Here is a 22,148-nt window from a genome sequence, read left to right as displayed (position 1 = left end):
GGAAGGAACAACCCCAGGCACCAGTAGACACTGGGGGCTGCCCAGTTAGAAAACAGCTTGATGGAGACTGGGGTTTTTGGTGGACACCAATTTGAAGATAAGCCAGCAACCTGCGCTTGCTGCTAAGAAGGCGAATAGTATCCTGGTCTGTGTTAGACAAAGTACTACCAGCAAGTCAAGGTGGGTGATCCTTCCCACCTACTCAGCACTGGTGAGGTCACACCTGGAGTCCTGTGTCCTCTTCTAGGCTCCCCAGTACCAGAAACACCCCGACATACTGGAGAGTGTCCAGCAAAGGGCCACAAAGATGATGAAGGGACTGGAGCATCTCTCCTCTGAGGAGAGGCTGAGGGAGCTGGGACTGCTCAGCCTGGAGAAGAGAAGGTGCTGGGGGAGATCTTAATAATGTATATAACTCTGAAGAGAGGCTGTAAAGAAGATGGAGCCAGACTTTTCATTGGTGTCCAGTGACAGGACCAGGGACAATGGACACAGACTGAGACACAGGAGATTCCCTCTGAATATCAGGAAACACTTTTTCACTGTGAGGGTGACCGAGCACTGGCACAGGTTGCCCAGGGAGGAGGTGGAGTTTCCATTCTTGGAGATGTTCTGAAGCTGTCTGGACATGGTCCTGGGCAGCCTGCTCAGGCTGACCCTGCTTGAGCAGGGGGTTGGACCAGATGACCTCCAGAGGTCTCTTCCAACCTTGGCCATTCTGTGATTTCTAAAAGCACATGCTAAAGAAAATTTTCTAAATTACTCAAATGTAATCCTGGAAAAGGAGACCAGTCTAGTAGTATTTAAATGTGGTGATATTCTAATCCGAAGTTCTGTTGGGTTTTTACCTTGCTAGAGAATTTTTCAGTTACTCGACTCATAATGAGCTGTCATGTTGATCTTTTTAAAGCAGAAGCGATAGTATCTAAACAGAGTAGCAGAAAAGCTGCTAGCAATAAGACATGAAAATTACAGCCTAAATGTCCATAGTACATTCACAAATTTAGTTCTTAAAGGAGCCATTAGTTAATCTTATGACTTTGTATTGCTTGCAGAGTTACAAATCTGGTCTTGAATAGGAAACAGACTTAAAAGCTGGCAAAGATAATAAAGAACACATGTAAGACAGATTTCACAAGAATATTTTTAATATATTTTGCACTATGTGAGCTACCAGTCCTAAGGCTCTTGACTTAAATACATTCAACTTTAAATAATATTTTATGTTACAATTAGAATATTGTAATGCAGAGCCCATTCTAGACATGCTGTTCATCTTTACTTTCATATTGGTGGTGAAGGCTGGGACTTCTGTGCAGGGGAAAAAAACCCATGGTGGTGTCTGTATAATTTACACTTAAACCCCTATAACTGTGACTGGTACTAGTTGTACTAGTACAGGTATTCTAGAAAATTCTCAGTGACCAAAGCAGCTGAACTAGTGAAGTTTTCAGTGCAAGCAAGATAGTGGATTGATATCAGCTGAAATGTAAAGCAAAGTGAGCAGATAAAATCTCAGAAGGAGTCGGTGAGTGGGGGACTCTATAGATATTGTATAGAGAAAGGCATGGAGAAATAGGATGCATGGAGAGGAGTGTGAAGAGTACTGCTTGGAAGCCACACAAAATGACAAAAGGTTTTGTATTAACTTTAAGAGCAATTGCTAATGAAGTGAGGAACTAACATGAAGGAGAAGCAGCTGAGTGGGTTTGAATGAACAGGTGATAACTGGAGTGTCTGGAGTCATCAGTAGCAAAGGAAAGCTGCAAGATTAGGCAGAAATCTGAAGGTGAGTTTGAGACAGAACATCAGTGTTCTGACAGTTGAATGGGATGCTTTGTCCCATGTTAAAAATCCCCTGATGAAGGAGCAAATTTACTTTCTCTGATGAGAACAGCAAATAACCTTTTCCTCTAACTTTATGGCATAAAGGGAGGCTTAGAAAAGCTGCAGCTTCTCACAAGTTGTGTACAGTCAGCATCGCCACTGCAGCATTCCCATGGTCAGAAAAAAGATGAGAAAATAGTTTTCCAGTACATATTTTGAAAGCCTGCTGAATGGTACCAGAAACAAATGACAAAACATTGTTGTGTATGAGACATCGATAGAGCCACTCAAACATTTTTTTTCCCCACGATCCATGAATTGTCTTGCTTATGTAGTTGGGTTTCTTAACTTGTTAGCAGATGGCACAGCCAAAAGGTAACACATGTTGGAGAGGTCTGTCAACATGGTGTTTGAAACCTTACACATGCTATAAAGAATGTGTCTGTACTTTTTTATATATTCCATTTTTAAAGTTTCTTTGGCCACAAGTAACTTCTGTGTGTAATGAGCTTTATAATGAGCTGGTTATGGGTCCTGAGAAAAGTGCTGGTGTTGAGGAAACACTGTTCTGTTTTCTGCTCCTAGCAGCTATGTAGCTGTTCCTATGAAGAATCATGCAAAAATTACGTGGTTCTTTACTTACAGCCTCTAAACCCAGTTGTTTTTTATGTTACATACTGTTCTCTGAAAACAGCAGCCTTAAATTCAAGAGAAGCTAAGGCATTACATGAGTATTGAGGCTATGTGGGGATTAGGAGAGAAAAATTGCAGAAGAACAGGGTATAACATTTACAGGCATATATATAGTTAAGGAATGACTTGTACTGAGAAACACACTTTATTTTAGAGTTACTGTGTTTTTAGCATTTCTGGGAATGCTGTGATTTTTGCAGATTTTAGTGTTTTGTCACTTAGTTCTTGTCTACTCAGACTTCATGAACAATTCTGGACAGTTAAATGTGTAAAATCTTTTCCTGTGTTTGAAAACCAGAAAAAAACCCAGACCCTTAAACTCATGAATAATTTGATGACAAATGATCCATTTATTCAGAAGATTATTTCATCCTTTGTTCCTGAGCAGACTTCTACTGAAAGAATGAACCCAGTACCAACTCTTAAAAATAACTTCTTAGTTATTGGTTTAGGTATCACTGAGTACTGGAGCAAAAAGAACAGAAATCTTTGAAGAACTAATTGGAAAGCAAGAAGATCTGTGTGAATGACAGCAGGTTGCTTGTAATTGAACTGCAGATGTTACTGAGTAGTTATTCGCAAATACTGTGGTGACCTAAATCAAATTCATGAAACACCTGCCTGAAACTGCCATAGAAGCTATTTTGAGCTGTGTTACATATTTTGAGACAATTGGCGAGAAACAATAACGAAAACAAAACCCAGACAACAACAACAAAACCCCACCAAGAAACTGCACCGCAAAAAACCCCAACAACAAACAGGCCAATAGGAGATCCAAGAGTAGGTGACTTGGCTCAGTAAATGTATAACTGATAATTGTGACACTAGATGTGTAAAGCAATTCTTGAAAAGGAACTCAAGACACTAAAGAAAACATTTTTCAAAAGATCAAATAGTATCAGCACTGGTCTCCTTTAGCTGCTTTTACTTGCGTCTTTTAAGTTTTTTGCAGTACATGATTTTTTTTAGTTCCAAGTACGTGAAGCTAAAAAAAAGATTAGCTTCTGTCAGCATCTCTTTGTTCTTTCCTAGCTTTCTCTTTACATATAGTTTCAAAAACGTATCGTGCCATTGGACTTGCTCCTCATCTGATGGAAATGAAATGTTTTCCTTCTGTTTGGAGTTTTTAGTGAATTGATGGTGTCTTCATCTCAGTTTTCACAGAGCTGCTGGCCAGCCTCCTGCGTTTTTGGGGAACCTGGGCCTGTTCCCCTTCGTGACCGTTCCCCTTCAAGGACTACATCAATGATTCTGTGTATGTTAAAAGGGCCTTGGGCCATATTCAGAGAAAAAATTGTTTAACATTTGTTATCTTTTTGCTTTGAAAAAGTTACTGCATATCAAGCTATTGATACTCTAATACAGCAGTTTTGAGCTGCTCTTGATTTGCCCCTCTCAGTAAAATTCTGAAGTGGCTATAGGAGCCTTTTTTGTAGAGAATTATAGCTTAGTAGTAGTAGGTTGTCTTTTTTTTTTTTTAATTACTCTGCGCATGTCATCACATCTGCAAACTGCAGGTGATCGCCCGTCAGTAGCTGGATCTCCGTAAATGGCTTTTCTGCAAGGTTTGAATTCTGTTCACATCCTTTGGGAAAGAAGAGTTGCATTACTCCGTCTTGCCAAGTTAAAGAGTAATTTTTTTACTGTAATGGAATACTTCTTGGATTTTACCTGTCTTTGCAAAACTAGGAATTCAGAGACTTCTAATCCACAAATTTAGTTCAAAAAGCAGAAGACAGTAATATGTACTATTTCACTGTACGGGGCAAGTCCCATAGGAAAACACAAGAATAGCAATAATGTAATAATAGTTTCAGTGTTACATGTATTTTATACAGAGAGAAATAAAACAGTGTTTATCAGTGGCAAATTCTAAGGGAACTGAATATCTTAGTACCAACAATAATGAGAAAGTAAAAAATATTATTATAACTTAGCAATAGCTTAATAATTACAACTACTGAGTAGTTTACTCATTTGAGTATCTGTGAGTTGTTTTTCATAAAGTCTATTTTTGTTTTTTACAAGTGCCCTTCTAAACACAAGTCCATGGCTTCTGGTCTGAATTACCCTTTGGAGTTACGGTGTTTCTAAATTGGATGCATCCAGGCTTTATATTATACATCTCATTGTTAAGTCTAGTTCCACAACTTGCATTTCTGAAGTTAAAGGTAGGTAGATAGTCGTACTGAGGGAAAAGAAAAAAACCACAACCAAAACCCACGAAAACAAAAACCAAAACCCCAACCACCAAACCCCAACCAACCATGGTATTTAACAGTTATTGATAAGTCACAAATTTCATTTTAAGACACGATTGGTTTCTTTGCAGCTACTGTATGACTTAAACACTGTGGGAGCTTAGTATTACACTCTTACGTCTCAACTATTGAAGTTTGTTCTGCTTTGCAAAATATTAGCAAATCCATCAAAGGCTCTCTTCTTCTTAACAAAAAACTGTCCCTGTCCTAAATGGGTCTGACTTTTCTGACTGAGCTTTTCACTTGAATTTTGGAGGTTGACAGCTTTTGTAGAACTGTTCTCCTGTCCTGTCAAAGTAGCGTCATCCTCCGCCTCGCTAGAATCGGTGCTTTTGCAGATTGGATCTCCTGCAGTCTTTTGTGGGAATGAACATGGACTGTATCGTGTGCTGTCATTGAAGAAGTCTTGTGGGAGTGAGAAGGAATACGCATCCTTGTCACTCTGATCCAGCTGGAAACAATCTTCTGTGTTTGATTGCGGTTTCCCAGAAGAGTGAAGGTGCAGGAAATCTGCCATCGCATTGCAAGCCTGCGTTTCTTTGGGCGGAGGGCAGTCGCTAGTATCCTGTAATTCTGTGCATCCATTGCAGTCTTTCTCATTTAAACCTCTTTGCATTTTATCTGCACAGGCCTTAGTTGTATTCACCTGCTTCCCCTGTGGTAACAAGTTTTCTGTCTCTGTAATAACCATAAAATGTTCTTCAGTTGTGTGTTCAGGCAGAGATTGAAGAGATGACTCATTGCTGGAATGCAGTAGTGATGTTTTTTTAACAATTTCATTCAAACCAGTGTCAATGGGAGCAAAAATAAAATCATCATCCTCAGATGTACCCGTCTTCCTTCTTAAGGTAATGGCTGCTTCACCATGATTCTTTTCAGAGGAGATCCCACCTATGTGCTCATCTGGACTTCTCTCTAGTGCATTTTCTTTTTGTTCGGTGGGACTGAATCTGAGGGAATGCTGAGGTTCAGTGGGAAACCAATACGGCTGCAATTCTGCTTCTTCAGGAGAGTTCTCTGTATCTGTGTCACTTGTGGGAAAATGTTTTAAGGAAAGTAACATTTTACTAAAGTCTATATTTTGTTTGTGGAGAGAATCAGAAATGGAGTTTTGTATTGTTGACTCTGGGTTGGTGAAATATTCAAATGTATCAAGAACTTCTTGACTTGAAGAGCTAATTGTGTCTGAATCTGGCATGCTTGCGTGGTCACTACATGTATCAGCATGAGGTGATGCTGTTTCAGGCATGATAGTATCTGATCTGTAATTAATAGTGGTTTCAAAATACGCATTGTTTTTGTCTTCAGTTTTCCCAATATGCTGAAGTTCAGCATCAACGTTTGGAGACTCAGGAAGTGTTGAGAACTTCGCAGTTCCACTGTTCCTATCAGCCCCAACTAGTAACGACTGACAGGCTGGCAGGTTGTCGCTAACACCAGGTTCTTCCAGTTCGAAGTCTGCTAAAGAACTGCAGTCGCTCATTGTGAATGGAGTCCCTTCATCTGAAGAACTGTCGCCAAATATACCTGCTGAAATTTCAGACTGCAGCAGGGCAGAGTTGGTGCTCACTTTGCTGCTGCTGGGCTCTTGTGCAACTGCCTGTGTTTGTATGGTGGGGAACGGACAGCTGGTGCCTCCTGTGAAAGATAAACCGAAATCTGAAGAGTTGGTGTGATTTGAGTACGAGTCGGTGTTCAGTCTCCTGGGTATGGGAGGGAACCTGCTCTTCTCCCAGTCTTCATTATTTGCATATTTTGCATCTTCCTGTAATGAAATGTCATTACTCATTAACTTTCTTGGCGTTACTTCATTGATGTTCTTGTAATCTATCCTTGCAGAAAATAGTCCGTTATCATCAACATTTACATTTTCATCATTGCTGGTACTAGTTTTGATGTCCGAAAACACAGGGCTTTTTTTCACATTGACCTCGTTGCTTTGCTTCTGGTAGTCTTCAGTATTTGGTGCATGTACACTGCTATCAGTGACATTTTCATACAAAGTAGAAGTTTCTATAGGACTGACGTATGTGTTTCTTGAAGAATTCTCATCACAAATGAACAAATTAGTCTGGGTATTTGTTGGTTGGCTTGCAGAGTGCTCTCTGTGCAAGGTTTCATCTGAAAAAGCTTGATTAGAATAAGTGTGTTCTGAACTTGAATTTTTGTTCCTGTGCATGAGCCTCCCCAGGCTCACAAGGTAGGGTCTGGCAAAAGCACCCAGACAAAAAGCACAAACAAATGTAATGAGCACCGAGAGGCTGACGGCCAATGCAAAGTCTTGTTCTGTTCGTTCTTTTCTAAAAACACTGTTAGTGTCCCGGGCTCTTCTAATCAAAAATGTTGAAACACTTTCTTTCACCTGTAGGTTGTACATGAGATATTTCTTCTTTGTTGTATTAAGAATACACAAATATAACCCTTCAGCAGTTTTCTCAGCATTGTATATTACTAAATTATTCATATTATCCAGTGTCACATGAGGAAGATTGTTATCTTTTGAAATTCTGCCTTTTGGCGTCCACCAAGAGACTCCATTACCTGAAATAAAACAAAATACAAATTTAATCTTTATAGGATACTTGATTCACAAGTTATTTCTGTAAGGACATACTCTGACCTATCTTTGATAATTTAAACTATTTAGTATAAAATCCATTTTCTTTTTATCCATCCATAGTCATTTGACATAATACCAAGTATCTGTTAAACCATCATCTATTTCACCCCACACACATTTAAAATGCAGGACAGGTGGGGTCTTCATAGCAGACTTCACAAGAAGAATGGTGTGGGTGAGGGACGAGGCCACTGAAATTATCTAAGTATGTTCTGGGTGATAGTGAAACATCCTCTGCTCTCCCTCGTGCGAGGTGCCTGTTTCCAGCCAGCCCTTCTCCAGCATGGCCGTGCTCACGCGTGCAGCTGTGAGACACAACTTCACTACTGAACCGTCAGTGTTTCAGCCACCGTTATTGACCTGTAGTTACTGCTTTGACTACCTCAGAAAGGTTTGAAAACCAAGGGTGTTTGTATCTATATTGTACCAAACTTGAGCTACTGTAGGCCCCAGCTGCTTGCTGCCTTTTGGAGTGCTTTTCAGGGCTGTATGTACACCTTTGCTTTTGGATCTGCTCGTGTTCCTGGTTTGGGTTTGGTGCCATCCACTGTGCTGATTTTAATCCCATGATCAGAGTTTTCTTGACTTTCCTTGTTAATAGACAAAGCAGGTGGCATTTCTGATAGACCCGGGGTATTTTGCTTTGGGGACAGAGTGTTCTGGGCAGAAAACCTTCCCATCTCAAAGTGCTGCTAGTCCATTAAATGGTTTTGCCTTATGGCACATGACAAATACTCTTTTGTGTTCTGTATTAACTGTAAGTGGTGAATGAATTTCTTAAGTGCGCTGTGTGCTATACTAGGTGTAGTTTTTCAGAAGAAATATAAATCCTTTTCCTCGCAAATAAACTTTCATTTTGCTGTAACTGAACACTAGAAACACTATTGTATCCTTCTCAGTTTTCTACATGCCCCAGAAGTGCCACCCCACTATTCTGTCTTTTGTTTGCATTCCAGAATTAACTGATAAATTTGTAACATGCTACTTATTGAAATTTAGCTGTGTGTAATTTGGCATTGCTTACTAGTTTAATTAAGGAAGAGGATGGATACTTTTTTATGACTTTCAAATATCCTAACTGGTATACCACTTTCTAATGAAATAGTTTCTATGTTAAATTGTTGTTCAGTTATTTTTAAACAGTACCTTTAAAAATCTACTTCTTAAACCAGATTTCTTTGATCATTCTGCATGCATTTGGATTTTAGCAGCATATGGATAGAGCCCCTTGTTTTACGTACCCCTTGCGGTGTCCAGGTCACAGTTTAACACAGATGTCTTCCCCATTGGGATTGCAGCCCGCTTGAGCAAAACACCGTCACTGCAGTTTAAATGGGAACTTGAAAGATATAACAGAGGTTTCTGTGAGTTGTTGGCAGATTTATTGTATGAAATCCTCCATTTTTTCCTCGCGGAGTCAAAAAGAAAATGCAATAAATGTTTGAAAGCATTTAGTCTGCAGTTAAATATCCAGGCATTGCTTGACAAATCCACTTCAAGTTGAAAGAAGTTCAAACTGATGAATACCTGTAGTAGAGGGGTTGTCAGAGCATTTTCACGGAGATCCACGACCTATTTGGAAATAATTCAGAATGAATTTGATAAGCCTTATGATGGAATCCTAATTGCGATGTCAACAATAACATTTATTTTAGTATACAATAACTTTTGCAGTTACGGGAACAATATGTCTGGTTAGGATTTCAAGAATACTGTTCTAAGGTCTTTAATTTAAATGAAAAGTTTAAATTGTGGTATACTTAAATTGTCCTGTTGTAGACTACCCCTGTGTGAATGGGAAGCTGCAGGGCTCTCGCCATGGAAGGGATGGGGTAGAAAAGGACGTGTGTGTGTTTAAGCCAGTTATGGGTTGGTTTGTGGCATAGATAAATGATGAATGCATTGTTATATTTTGTATATTTACAAGTCTGTCTGTTTCCCTATATATGAAAAGCAAATATATATTATAAACAAGTAATGATTATTTTCACCATTTGCTTTAGTTTTTATAATTGTATACTAACATAATAATCAAAGACCAAAATAATAATGCTGAATAGTTGATAATTAATATATTTAATAGTGATTAACACAAAACATTGGAATGGTTGCAAGTAATTTCGCTTTACCACCTGTAATTTGTTGAGATCCCTGAAGGCATCTGGATGAATTTTAGTTATCTTGTTGTTTTGCAAGTCGATGTCCTTCAGCTGTGAACAGTTTTGAAAATCCCTCAGCCCAATCTGTCGTATGCCGTTGGATGACAAATGGACACTTTGTAGAGATGGCAGCAGGCCTAGTCCTAGGAAGAACAAAACTATTTCACATTTCATGGTCATGTCTTACCAGGTGTGTCAAGTGGCTTTGTAAAATTCTTTGCGACAAAATTCCTTCCATTCCTGCCTATTTCAATGAATAGCTGCAGGGTTTGAGGAGCTACCAGGCTTTCCATATTCAGTGGTTGTCCTGTTCTAAAAGTTGTGTAGCATCAACAGCAGGCACGTAATATATTCACAATCAACACATGTTTTGGAAATGCACATCTCCATAAAGGCAGTAACATTCCTTTGTGCTATTAGAATTATTCTGACTGTGATCTCTGCACTTGGGTCACGCTTCTCTGGAGAACTGGAGGCAGGAAAGAAGTGTGAAAAGGGTGGAATACACTCAGTTTAGAAAATCCAAATACATTAATTGTAAATAAAAGACGGAGATGCAAAATGTGATACAATATCTCCTATTCATTGCCATCTGCAGGTTCACGGGTTTTTTTTTCATACGTGGAATTATTTGAGCCATATTCATAGGATGTAAACTTGACTGAAAGCAAAAACATGTCGCTTATGCCAGTCTGCCTGTGAATTATCAAGCATGATAGTATATTCTTCAGCATATCTTGGTTACGACAGCACCTGTCTTGCTTAAGTCGCCCTTTTGAATGCTGGAGACACCTCATTTTTCTTAGGTGCTGTGCAGGCAGCTCCAGAGCGCCAGCCTATAAGTCCCAGGCACTTGAACACTCAGCATCGCCACAGTTTGTAACACCTGAATGTCACTCTAAACTGATTTTTGATCATAAAGCACTGTTGAGAAGCTACTAGTTCTCCTTAAAATTTTTGCCCTTGGTGTCATCTGGCTTACTGGAAATCTCTTGTTCCAGTTTGCTGTTCTGTTTGCTGAGTTATTCATCTTTGGGATTATTGTTTATTGTGAAAAGCAGAGAGAATGATTCATCCCTGCTGTAAAACTAGAGGTAGGTGATAGGACAGGCATTCAGAAGTTCTGGCAGTTCATCAATTCTTCCTTGCACCTGCATGAAGAGTTGTTTGGGTGCTTCGCTGGAGCTAAATTGGTGCCAAAACCAGCCCCCGGTGCGGGGTGGAGGCTGTGAGAAGGGTTTCTCTGTGGCCAAAGCCCTCGGCTTTAGCACTTCAGTTTGTGGTTTTTTACAGGGCTACAGACTAGAATGTTAGTGAAGTATTTCAGAGGAGGGAAAATAGCTCTGAGGATGCATTTAAATTATTATGGGATTTAAGTATAACTTGGAGTATGGTGGGCTGACGCATAGCAATTTGACTTTGAACGTCTAAAAACTGAATCTCTTACAGAAAAGAGTTGATCTGTCTGACCCACTGAGGTATCCTATAATGTATAGTTATATATCAAAACAAAATCTGCATCAATGTATTGTATAATGTAAGCTTTTCTATACTGTCTATATGGAAAACTTACAGATACTACAGAATGATTAAGCAACACACTTTCCTGCATGCCAGAGAATTATTATCTAAAAAAAGAGAAAAATAGAACTTTGAGGACCCTGTGTAGGTACAAAATTATTCCCTTTGACTAACTTTGTGAGAGAAGTGGGGTTTTGGTTTGCTGGCCACTCTGCCCCAGTATTTTCAAAATCTAGAGCTAATTAATCTGATTATGTTATCAGAGATCAGTTAAATTCAGCAAACAATATATAGGATCATGTTGCTTGTACTGCAGCTTCTGCTTCATTCAAACACTGTTCGGACAATGCGAACCATCCGTTTCCAAGGGCAGAGACTGTCACAAAGGCTGTGATGTCTGGCACAGTTCAGTGACAAGCAAACACTTTCTAATCATTTATCGAAAACTTGCAGCCCCCTCTTGTTACTAGAAGGTGACACTTCCATTGGGTGTCTGATGGAATGGAGCAAAATTGTTTTGACTGAACAAAATGTATTTTCCTGTCTTTGTGAAATACTGAAATTTGAGCAGGTTTTATTTAAGAGTAGTGACTTTCTTCTGAAGAGTAATATGAAATTCATGATTCATAATTTTCTTGCTGTTAAGGTTCATGACTGGGTTGTGGAGGATGGTGTTTTTCCGAAGATCCTTACCTCCCTTTCTATACAAGGAAAATGCCTGCTTGAGCTCTCAGAGGATAAATGTGGTTATATTTGACTGACGTTAAGGCATTACGATTGCAAAGACTGTATAAAAAACCGCAACTGATCCAAAACAACTCATTTGCTTCAGTCTCTGTATTTGCACTCAGGTGTAACTTACTCTCACCTTAACCATAACTAAATGAGAGAGTCACATTCTGACTTCAGCAAGATGTTCCGAACCATACCCAAACCCAACTTACCCCTTTGGAGTGAGGTCCTTAAAGATTCTGAAGTGCTTACCTCTTGGAACTGTGTTAAGATTATTTCTTTCAGCTGACAATACTTTCAAAGCAGGCAGGACACAACAGCCTTTTCCATACTTATTAGACCCGTGTCCGGGGATATGTGTGTCCAGCATGAGGGTGTGGATGGCGTTACCATTGAGGTTTAGAGTTTCTAAAACAGGTAAATTTCTAAAAGTAGTTAAGGAGAGTTCAGAAATCAGGTTGTTACTGAGATTCAGGTGTTTTAGCATCCATTCTTCATTTCTTCCATCAGTGCACTTAAAAGTTGTAATGTTATTGTAACTAAAATCAGCTGTTATTGCTGTTCGTGGTAAGTCTTCTGGAATAGCAGATATTCCGGTAAAAGAACAATTGACTGAGAGCTCCCCATCCCAGCGGCAGGCTGAGTGGTGATGTGTGTCACGAAGAATCCACTGCGACTTGGTTGCCACTGATCCAGGAAGATTAAAGTAAAGGATCACAGCTATGATACCCAAGTGAAGGTTATCCATAGTATCTACATATAAAATGTAAAATTATGGTAAGTTCGGCATAACAAAGAGTTGAATAGAAAGCAGAAATACTTTGACATGAAAAAAAATCAGCACCAAACAAATAATACTCAAAGCTTTGCCAACGGTTTGCCTTAAACATGCAGTTCTGGACTCTTAGGTATGTTTCAAAATGAACATTCATAAACCGGTAACCTTCCCCCTCCCTCCACCTCTCCCCAAAAAAACAATCCAAACCTTTTCTTTCTTTTCCAGCCCTTTGGACAAGAAATGCAGCTTCTCAGGAACTTGTGAACTAACAAAAGTGAAGACTTTTGAACTCCACTTCAGGTATCATACACAATTACCACTGAGCAAAGTCCACCAGATACAATCAATGACAAATAGGTGTGGAATGATTTTCATACTTACAGTTAATAAAACACTAGTTTCCCTGTCAATAATACAACAATGTATTTGTAATGAGAAACTATATTCTTACAAATAACAGTTCTGCACCACAGCTGCATGTTAGAATTTATTGTTTCTTTTCAAAACAAAGATGAGAAATTCAATTGTCTTTCACCTATTCAAACAACCACCGCCTTTCCATATGGTGACAACTCTTCACATGTACGTTGTTTTACACGGAGGCATGTAGAATGTACTTTAAACACACAGAATCTTAAGTGCATCTGTGGGACTGAAGTAAGGTGCCACACAATGTTTAAAATATGTATAGAAAAACGTACCTTAGGCAGTTAGAAGATAAACACAAATAAATGTACACCACAGGGCATATGTGGTGCCAATATTTCTCAAACTGTGTAAAGAAGGCAACAAAATATCTTAACAATACATACATAGCAGCAAACAAATTGATAATTTATTTCATTTGGTATTTGTATGATTGGTTTTGCTAAGTTTTGACAAAAAAATCCACACTTCAACACCAATTCTCCAGACCATGATTTAAGAGTACCTTTGTGACACATCTCTCAGCTACGCTGCATACAGTATTGTAAACAGAACTCTTGATAACAGCAACAACCCAATACTAGTATAGGTACAGCAGCATTAACCAAAGAGCTTTACTGTGCTCTTCCTGTCTAATCTACCTGACTGAGACAGTATCCGTCATTTTCAAGATCTATTTCAGCTTCAAGAATGCTGCTGCTTATATTTGTGTATATATATATATATATATATATAAAAATACATACCTATACAAAAGTGACAAACTTCCATTAGCAAGAGTGAAAATTCAAAAAATGTTATAGTTTATTTCCTCCTCTTAATTGTAACAGATACTAATCGGGGCACTACTTAGGAGCAAAGATGTGTGCGTGTTTTCAGCAAAATGTGTGTTGAAGTGGTTAATAAATACTAACTGCAGTAAAACTGTGAAGTTCATGAAGGCAGTATGCAAAATGTTAGTACCTTCCCATAAGCTTTAAAGTGTGCAATTCAATGGCTTTTGCTACATTTTATTCTGTTTATTCCGGTTTTGTCAGAACAGTGCTGCTGTCCGCCCCCACAAACCCCAGCAACTATCGAGCATCAAAATCTGGCTTTGCCGTAGAGCAACGAGGGAGACGTGACCCCTGGGCTCCCGTGTAACGTAACACCTGACCAAAGGATCCCCTGCTAGAAATCACTTCCACTTCTACACATCCTGCATGAGGACAGACTGACTGCCAGTAAATGCGGCCACTGGGACCTGAAATGCAAAGTTCTTGTTGCAGCAGGAGCTGATTTGTAGTTTGTGGAATTTTATGTACTGTGAGAGCTATAAAACAAGGGTCAATAGTTTCTCTTCCCATAACAAATCACCAATTCTGAAGTTAATATGTAACATTTGCTCAACTGTTAGGAAGACAAGTGTGTGCTTATCTAGAAAAACTTGTAAAAAAACTACTTGGAAAGTCACCTTTGTGGCCTCCATTATTAAGGTTACTTGATGCTACTGCAAAACAAAACTATTTTAAACAGGAGAAAATACATGAGGAGGGAAGAGTGGGAAACTTACAGTAAGCAGGTCTATTCTTTGTACAGAACACCCTCCCTCTGCAAAGGCAGTTACAAAGCTGTAATAGTTTCTATAAGGTCCCAGTTTGCCACAGACAGTTTCCCTGTTGACACACAAATTTACTCTGCTGGCATAGGATTGATACCATCACATTAAGAATTATAGACCCGCAGTTTAACTTCAGAATTTAATTCTGAGTTTCTCAATAATACATCAGTACTGACATTTATGGGGAAAAGGAGATCTGATCTCAGATGCTGCTCCTTACAGTCATGCTTCAGATTACTACGTTTTGAATTCAGACACTGTTCACACCCAGGAAAATACTTTTTTTGGGTAGTGAGCAAGTTATAAGTACAACTTTTAAAAATGTACTTCTAATATAAACACATTTTATAAATACTTCACATAAATTAAGCAACTGTAGAATCCCTGAACTGCACAAATAGAGCAGGAGCTCAAGCAACACTTCCATAATCGCAAGGCTATTTCAAAATTAAAGTTACATTTCCACACTTGATATTAATTTGCAAATATTATTTGTGCTAACATAATTTTTTTCTTTAACTACATGAGGATATATGGCAGAAATAATGCAATATTTTAAAGTGAATCTGCCATTACCCCTCTCTTCGTACATATATGGTAAACCACATAATTTGGGGGAAATTATTGTATCAACCTTTGGAAAGAAATGAAGACAAAAATTTGCCTCTTCAGCCATCCCAGGCAAATCCGTTTCCAACAACAAATCGACGTTCCTGTTGAAGTAATTCAGATTGCAGTTGTATTCTCAGCAGCCCTCAAGGTCTTGGGAAATATAAGAAGCTCCTTTATAGGCAACTGAAGGCAATCGAGATTGTTGCTAAGATCACGTTCTTTAAATATATTCTACTGATCCCAATTCAGAAAGGTACTTCAGTATGCATGTAGACTGAAAGCTTACTGAATCGGTGCCGCTGTTATGGCTGACAGGATGATGCCATAATACCGCTGAACGTAACAGCATTTGCTTAAAAGTATTATGTAATAAGTGTTAGTATAAACTGCTGTAAAAACAGAAACCCTTGAAGACATGCAATTACTTCATACAAATATATGTAAACGCAAGAGAGAACTCTCCTGGTAGTGGTTGGTGTTTTAGTGCGTGGTTCCACACGGATTGACAGAAGTCTGACAACCCATGTTATGACCCGTCACCTGAACCTTGAACAGTGTCCCATCTGCACACATACAGAGCTTGAAACGCAGCCAGTTGCCGTTATTGAACTGTTCCCCGTAAGAAGAACTTGGCAGTCGCGATGGGCTGACCATCACGGTTCCGTTCAGGATAATACTGTTTTCCTATTAAGAGAGAGAAAAAAACCAAAACATCAAAGCTTCTAATTTAAACAAGGTAGGTTGTTTTTGAAAAGAACAAGATGGTTTAATGAATCAATGACATCATTAGGATGGCTGCAGAAATCAACAGAACAAAAAAAAAAAAGTACATACGACAAGGTTTCATTTTTTAATTAAATTTGTGAGTAATGCCCATTAATTTCTCAACTATAATCAGCAACATACTTTGCTATTCCAGTGGCAGATTGATATTGAGAGAGACAGCAGTGTGGCTTTTCACTTGACAGACCTATTAGCAAATGCAGTAAATCTAAAAACATGTATGTGAAACAGGAGTGTTTGAATTCATGGACGGAATTAATTCACACATTAAATGAAAGCGCATGTATCCCTATTTTTATCCTCTATTAACCTTTTCCATCGCTCTATATTCTCTGCAATCTCAACAATGTCCAAAAATCTTAAATGAATGCTGGCGAATTTTGCTGCGGCAGCACAAAAGGTTGTTCTCCCACCTGTGTGCTCTGCTCGTCTGTCAAAGGTTGCTGTCCCCAGTAAAACATCCAGAAGAGAAAATGGTATTCGTTTCAGTGCAGAGGCCAGTAGCTCAGCTTTAATTGCATTGTGGGTTTTTAGCATCTTAATAGCAGTAAATCATCCTTACCTGAAAACTACTGAACCGCTAATTAACAGCAAAGTAATAATCCACCTTTTAAAAACCTTACTATATACACTGACTGCAACTAAACTTTTATGCATGACTACTTTATATAAAATTTGAATCCATATAAAGCTACATCAGTCTATTATCAGCCTGAATTTGCAACTAAGCTGTTCAAAACCAGCTGATTTGAAATACTTACTGCTTTAAGTTCCATGTTACCCCCCATTCGAAACTCAATTGTTTTGCCTGTGATGAAAACACCTTCGTTTCCACGGACAATAGCACGGCCATCAACCTTAATGTTTAGATCACTGGTTGCATTGCTGGTAATCTGAGAACATAAACAAAAAAAGTGTATCACAGATCAATGAAAATGCTGCTTGAGTTTGTCTGATTAACTTTAATTACCTTAAAAATACTGCTATACAATTTAATTAAAACCTTCACTGCACTTTTTGCCCTTCTCCCATTATGCCTGTAAAACTTCTGGCCATTTCCACATTCACATTTGAAAACAAGGATTACTTAATTTTGGAAGGTAGGTAAAATGGTAAAATAGTTTATGTCTACATGTTGCTTGTGATAAAAAATAACAATTCATATGACAATTTTATGGGATACACAGTTAACACTTGTAACACTGGTAGCAAATATAGGCTTGCTGTTATGAGTGACTACGTAAACTTATTCCTTTGTTTTCACTTAATCTGCTCCTCCTATGTATTTAAAGGGGTTTTTTTTGAGCATACTATTGAATTATTAGCCTGCAGAGAAAGCACAAAGAAGAGCAAAGTAAATTTTCTTTTCTGTTTGTCGTTAACAGCTCAATGCTTCCTAACGCACACTCAGCCCTCCACAAAAGCCCTGATACTACTCTACTTAATGTTATACAGAAGAACTACAGGCTGTACTCTGTCTGTAAAACCTTTATTATAAGTGATGATATGCAAGAAAGAAACATCAGTCTGACCTGAAGATCAACATTTTGAATGTACACACACAAATATTCAGATTTTAAAAATTTTCTGATGAAGCATATTTAGTGTAGAAACCAACTAAGAACTTGTTTGACCTGGAAGCCATGAACTGATATAACTCCTATAATGCTGTGATTATTCTCTACACTTTACTCAGACTTGTGAAATCTGATTGTATTAACATTTCTCTCTAATAGAAAAAAAAATGATACATGAAGTTCTGGTAATTATTTTTGTAAGTTCTTACTAGAAACAGAGAAGCTTTTCATAGAAGTTTTATTTCTGAAACAGTTATTGATGTACAAACAAATGGACTGCTTAATAAAAAGACACACAGGCCTACTTGGCATGGTATTCCAAATTAACACTCATCTAATTATGTCAGTTTTTTATGTCATTTCTGTTCTGATTTTTGGGGAGATTTATGTTTTCAGAGCTGCATTTTTAGCTACGTTTAGTCAAATTTCTAACTATGCTTGAAAGATTGTATTAGTAAACTTTTTTCTTATTCAACAACTACAGCAATTCTGTAATGAGCTTTCACAAAAAAAAAGAAGTAGTTAAAAGAGACAAACCCTCTCTGTAGAGGCCTTTTGTACATTCAAGATTTTAACTCCGTTTGGCAGATGAAACTCATGAGTTTCATAGTCTGTGCTGAACAAGGTATTTTGTGTCCGTGGGTCAACAAATTCCATGCCAATATCGCTGGTAATAGAAGTTTTGTCTTTTTCCACACTAAGCTTGGTTGTTCCTTGCTGAAACACAATCTTAAGAAACAAAGTCATTAAGTTAATGATGTTTCAGATACAACATTTATTAATAATGTGAGTGTAACTCCATAGCGTTGCTCGCCAACTTTCAATTCACGGTATAACTTACAGGCTGATTATTTCCAGTGATCACCAAATCTTCATTACGTCTGCCTCCTACGGTGCTTTTATATAAGGGATGTATAACGCCCATGTCAGAAACTTGCTTAAACCGCAACAAGCCGCTCTCATGGAACTCCATACTGTCACAACCATTGGGACCGATTCGAATCACTGCCCAGATAACTAGTGTTATCTGAAAGAGAAATGCACATTTTCAAATATTACTTTGATTGTTTGGATCTTCCCACAACAAGTATCATATTAATGTTTTATTTTACATAGTTATTAATACTGGTGTTTAAGTGAGCTTTAGGTGTGTATTTACTTTAGTATGTGTAATTCCTGCTGCAAACATCAGAATACATTTATGAAAAGCATTTTGTATTTTAGACTCATCTGAAATAATAGCTAAAATAATTTGTATTATATATCTATTTGAAATTAAATCACATCCATAATTAAATATTTTTCCAGTTTAAGGGTAACTGTAGGGTATCATAAGCTAAACAAATTTCCTCAACAAAGTAGCTCAGCGCAGGCTATACTTACTCTTCAACTATAAGAAAGCGCTTTCTGATGTAGATGAAAAATAACTATGCTATGAAAAATAACTCATTACTTCTCATTGATCAAGCAATGAAGAGATGGCGGTTACAAAAATGAAGGTTTTGAGTGCAGTGGATAATTAATTCCAAATGCTCACATGCAGCTCTGTTATTATATATAAAATATTCATGGCGTAACAGTTTATCCCGAATGCATTAGTACTGCACTAATAACACTTAGCACATTTGCTGTGTTTGAGTTTTGTGAATGGAGAGGCACTTTCAAGGTTCCTACTCCTGTGCTCCATAAATGGTAGGCTCCTTGCTGGGGCCATGATAACTGAAATAATGACAGAACTAGTATGATTCTTCCATCTAATCTTGCCCAGACTACAAAAGAACAAAAAAGAAAGGAGATAGATGAGAAATCTCCTTCAGTGCATTCTAAGTCCTTCTCAGTCACACTGAAATAAGTTTTATTCCTCTAATAAAGTGTCAAAATGAAATACGTCCTAATGTTGCTTACAGCCTAAGTATTATACTCACAATAAGGTTGATGATGGCCAAAATAAAAAGAAGAACAATCACACAAATGGCCAAGTTGCCTTTCCTGCCACGTAAGCCTGTTTTATGGAGACGGTCCTCATCAATTGGAATGTATCCCGCTTTAAAGTTACTGTTATGCTCCTTATTAACGTTCCTGCGCTCCACAGCCTTCTCTCGCATAGACTTCTTCACCGGGCCATTAGAACTTTGCTATAATACAAAGCATGGGTTATCTGTTATAAGGCATGTAAATCTACCAGAATAATACACATGTATGTATGCAAAAAATTATACATCTGAATTAACTAGTGGAATATATTACACATTATATTCAGTATTATATTTCAGTCTGCCGCTCCGCACTTAGAATACACATGTACAACCACTGCAATCTCTCCTAACATTATGACTAAAATTAAAATAAAGGTATTTTCAGGCAATGTATGTTTTTATATGTATTCTTTAACATGGCAGGTAGGAATTATTAATGACATAGTTGCAGTAAAAAAAATATCAGCTGTAAAGAACTTCATCAAGATTTTACCTCTTAGGGACGATAACAGGACATAATCCTGCAGGTCACTTACCAATACACAGGATTTTAGCTCCCTGCATGCTAATGCAGGACAGACCCTCAATCAATCTATCCAAAAGGAGTGCGGTGGATACAGTTACTTGATAGCACAGAGTTTGCATTCAACTTCTATTACTTGCATGCAGCATTAAGAAAAATACCATAAGGCTTCAAAGCTGGCATGGGGACCTTGGCCAGTCCAGCTTTAGTTTAATCATTTGAAGTGACCAGATTGCAAGGGATATCCCTTCAATGTGACAAATTAACATGTAGAGGAAATTCTTGTAGATATTCATAGGAAAAAAAACCCTTCGATATGTTGTCATAAAACTTTGTCCAAATTTTTTTTCCACCTCCCTTGAATGGAGCAGGTTGCTACTTAAGGGTTCAATTCTTCAAAGAAGAGGCTTGATCTTCTTGATGGGATTAGGTTTGCTCATCTGAAACCAATGTTGAAGCTGCACCTTAAGCTTATTACACTTTTATGTGTCTATACCCATGTAATGGTTAAAAACGTCTTTTGTTTTCTTCTCCAAAGAAGTGGTATTGAGAAAGGTGCTTGACCTGAAGAGGTTTATGGAGGGCTTCCTAGATGATGTTCTGGAAGCCACCGTAACCCTGCACAAACTCAGAATTGAAGGGAAAACTGAGAGATCTATACTCTGGGAAAAGGGAAACAGAAATCTTGTACGACAGCATAGTAAGTATCCTGTCCTGAGGACAGTGTGTTCCTGAAAGGATTTGATGGTGAAAGAGAACTCCAGTGTAGTTTTTTTTCACCTGGTAAAGGCAGCACAACAGAAGACAGCACCAGGGCTGGGAGACTGTGGTTACAACGGCGCTTGCCGGTGCATCCCTGCAGAGCCTGGCGGCGCTTGCCGCTGCACCCCTGCAGAGCCTGGCGGCGCTTGCCGCTGCACCCCTGCAGAGCCTGGCGGCGCTTGCCGCTGCACCCCTGCAGAGCCTGGCGGCGCTTGCCGCTGCACCCCTGCAGAGCCTGGCGGCGCTTGCCGCTGCACCCCTGCAGAGCCTGGCGGCGCTTGCCGCTGCACCCCTGCAGAGCCTGGCGGCGCTTCCTGAGCCCCGAGACAAGGCTGGTACGGGACTCCTCAGCAATCTGGGATTCCCTACCTGCTGCCGACACCAGCGCACGGGTATGTACGTGGACTCGCTCCGATGAGAAGTCCCGTGGAGATGCAGAAGCTCCCACAAGATGCGCCCTTGAACCGCTCTCTGTCCTCCCCGTTCTTGGGCGGCGCTGCCAGTCCCTGTGCCACCTCCCCGACTGGGTGACAGGGACACCCCTTCCAACAAATTCAGCTTTCCCTCCAATGCGAGACCGCTGAGGCTGAGCCCGACTCCGGGCTTCGGTGTTATTTACACGGCGCGGCTGAGCTGCCGCAGCTGTGCGCTGCACCCGGGCCCACGGCGCTGCCATAAATACCAACGGCCCTGCGCAGCTGCTCCTCGCGTCGCGGACTAGCGGCAAGCGCCTGCGTGCGCAAGTCAGGCACGTTCCTGCGCAGAAATGCCACACCGCTTCACTCCGAAAACAGACACTACTTGCCGGCCGTGTCACGCCTGCGGGCAGCGCGGCGCCTCCGCAGCGCCTCCGCGCCCCGCTCCTCCCCGCCCGGGCTGGGGCGGGCGGTGGGGAGCGACGGGGACGGGGGGGCCATCGCCGCCCCACGGCCGCCGCCCCGGAGGACTCTGGCACCGAACCAGCCCCGGCAACCGCCCCCGCCCGAGCGCCCCCTCCTCAAGCAGCGCCCCTCGGCCGGAGCAGCGGCCCGGGCGGCTCGCCGCGGGCGCCGCCTCGCTCCCGCAGCGACGGCCCCGCCGCCTCCCCGCGCCTGTGTCTCGGCGGGCACAGACCTGCTCGGCGGCCGCCGCCATGTTCCTCTGCCGCCGCCGTTGCCGGTGCTGCCGCGCCCGCGGGCGCCCCCTTGCGGCGCGGGGAGGCGGCGGGCGGTGCGGCGGCGCGGGGTGGCGCGCGTCGTTACCGCCGCTTCGGAAACGCGTCGCCTGGCGGCGCCACCTGGCGGCCGGGGAGTGTT

At 40.1% G+C, this 22,148-nt stretch overlaps 2 protein-coding genes across 3 annotated transcripts; both read right to left on the bottom strand.

Moving 5' to 3' along the window:
• Nucleotides 1–4,820: 4,820 nt before the first annotated feature.
• Nucleotides 4,821–12,564, bottom strand: LRRC66 (leucine rich repeat containing 66). Its single transcript, XM_065634349.1, has 4 exons — nt 12,069–12,564; nt 9,537–9,706; nt 8,646–8,976; nt 4,821–7,325 (listed from the first exon to the last, which is right to left on the bottom strand). Exons 1-4 carry the CDS (start codon nt 12,562–12,564, stop codon nt 4,906–4,908), a joined length of 3,417 nt encoding a protein of 1,138 aa, XP_065490421.1. The 3' UTR covers nt 4,821–4,905.
• A 504-nt stretch (nt 12,565–13,068) lies between these two features.
• On the bottom strand, nt 13,069–22,072 carry SGCB (sarcoglycan beta). 2 transcript variants are annotated; one of them, XM_065634748.1, is made up of 6 exons: nt 21,967–22,072; nt 19,518–19,727; nt 18,434–18,619; nt 18,130–18,321; nt 16,777–16,908; nt 13,069–15,916 (listed from the first exon to the last, which is right to left on the bottom strand). In XM_065634748.1, the coding sequence occupies exons 1-6, from the start codon at nt 21,985–21,987 to the stop codon at nt 15,713–15,715; spliced, it is 945 nt and encodes a 314-aa protein (XP_065490820.1). In that variant the 5' UTR covers nt 21,988–22,072; the 3' UTR covers nt 13,069–15,712. The 2 variants fall into 2 exon arrangements, with proteins under 2 accessions (XP_065490820.1, XP_065490819.1); XM_065634747.1 differs by lacking the exon at nt 21,967–22,072 and adding an exon at nt 21,223–21,431.
• Between the last annotated feature and the right edge of the window lie 76 nt (nt 22,073–22,148).

Source organism: Caloenas nicobarica, chromosome 4, assembly GCF_036013445.1.
Source record: "Caloenas nicobarica isolate bCalNic1 chromosome 4, bCalNic1.hap1, whole genome shotgun sequence".
Classification (NCBI taxonomy): domain Eukaryota; kingdom Metazoa; phylum Chordata; class Aves; order Columbiformes; family Columbidae; genus Caloenas; species Caloenas nicobarica.
Note: the sequence above shows the minus strand (reverse complement) of the source record. Positions and strands in the feature narration are given on the sequence as shown.

What these genes read in the sequence shown, in the direction of transcription:
- SGCB (XM_065634748.1), bottom strand. Translation starts at nt 21,987, where the DNA reads ATGGCGGCGGCCGCCGAGCAG. An exon ending in TGGCCATCATCAACCTTATT is followed by an intron (nt 18,620 to 19,517) that starts GTGAGTATAATA and finishes TTTCTCTTTCAG; the next exon opens with ATAACACTAGTTATCTGGGC. An exon ending in GTAACATGGAACTTAAAGCA is followed by an intron (nt 15,917 to 16,776) that starts GTAAGTATTTCA and finishes CTCTCTTAATAG; the next exon opens with GAAAACAGTATTATCCTGAA.
- LRRC66 (XM_065634349.1), bottom strand. Translation starts at nt 12,564, where the DNA reads ATGGATAACCTTCACTTGGGTATCATAGCTGTGATCCTTTACTTTAAT. An exon ending in TCTTAACACAGTTCCAAGAG is followed by an intron (nt 9,707 to 12,068) that starts GTAAGCACTTCA and finishes TGTTCTTCCTAG; the next exon opens with GACTAGGCCTGCTGCCATCT. An exon ending in TGACCTGGACACCGCAAGGG is followed by an intron (nt 7,326 to 8,645) that starts GTACGTAAAACA and finishes GTTTTATTTCAG; the next exon opens with GTAATGGAGTCTCTTGGTGG.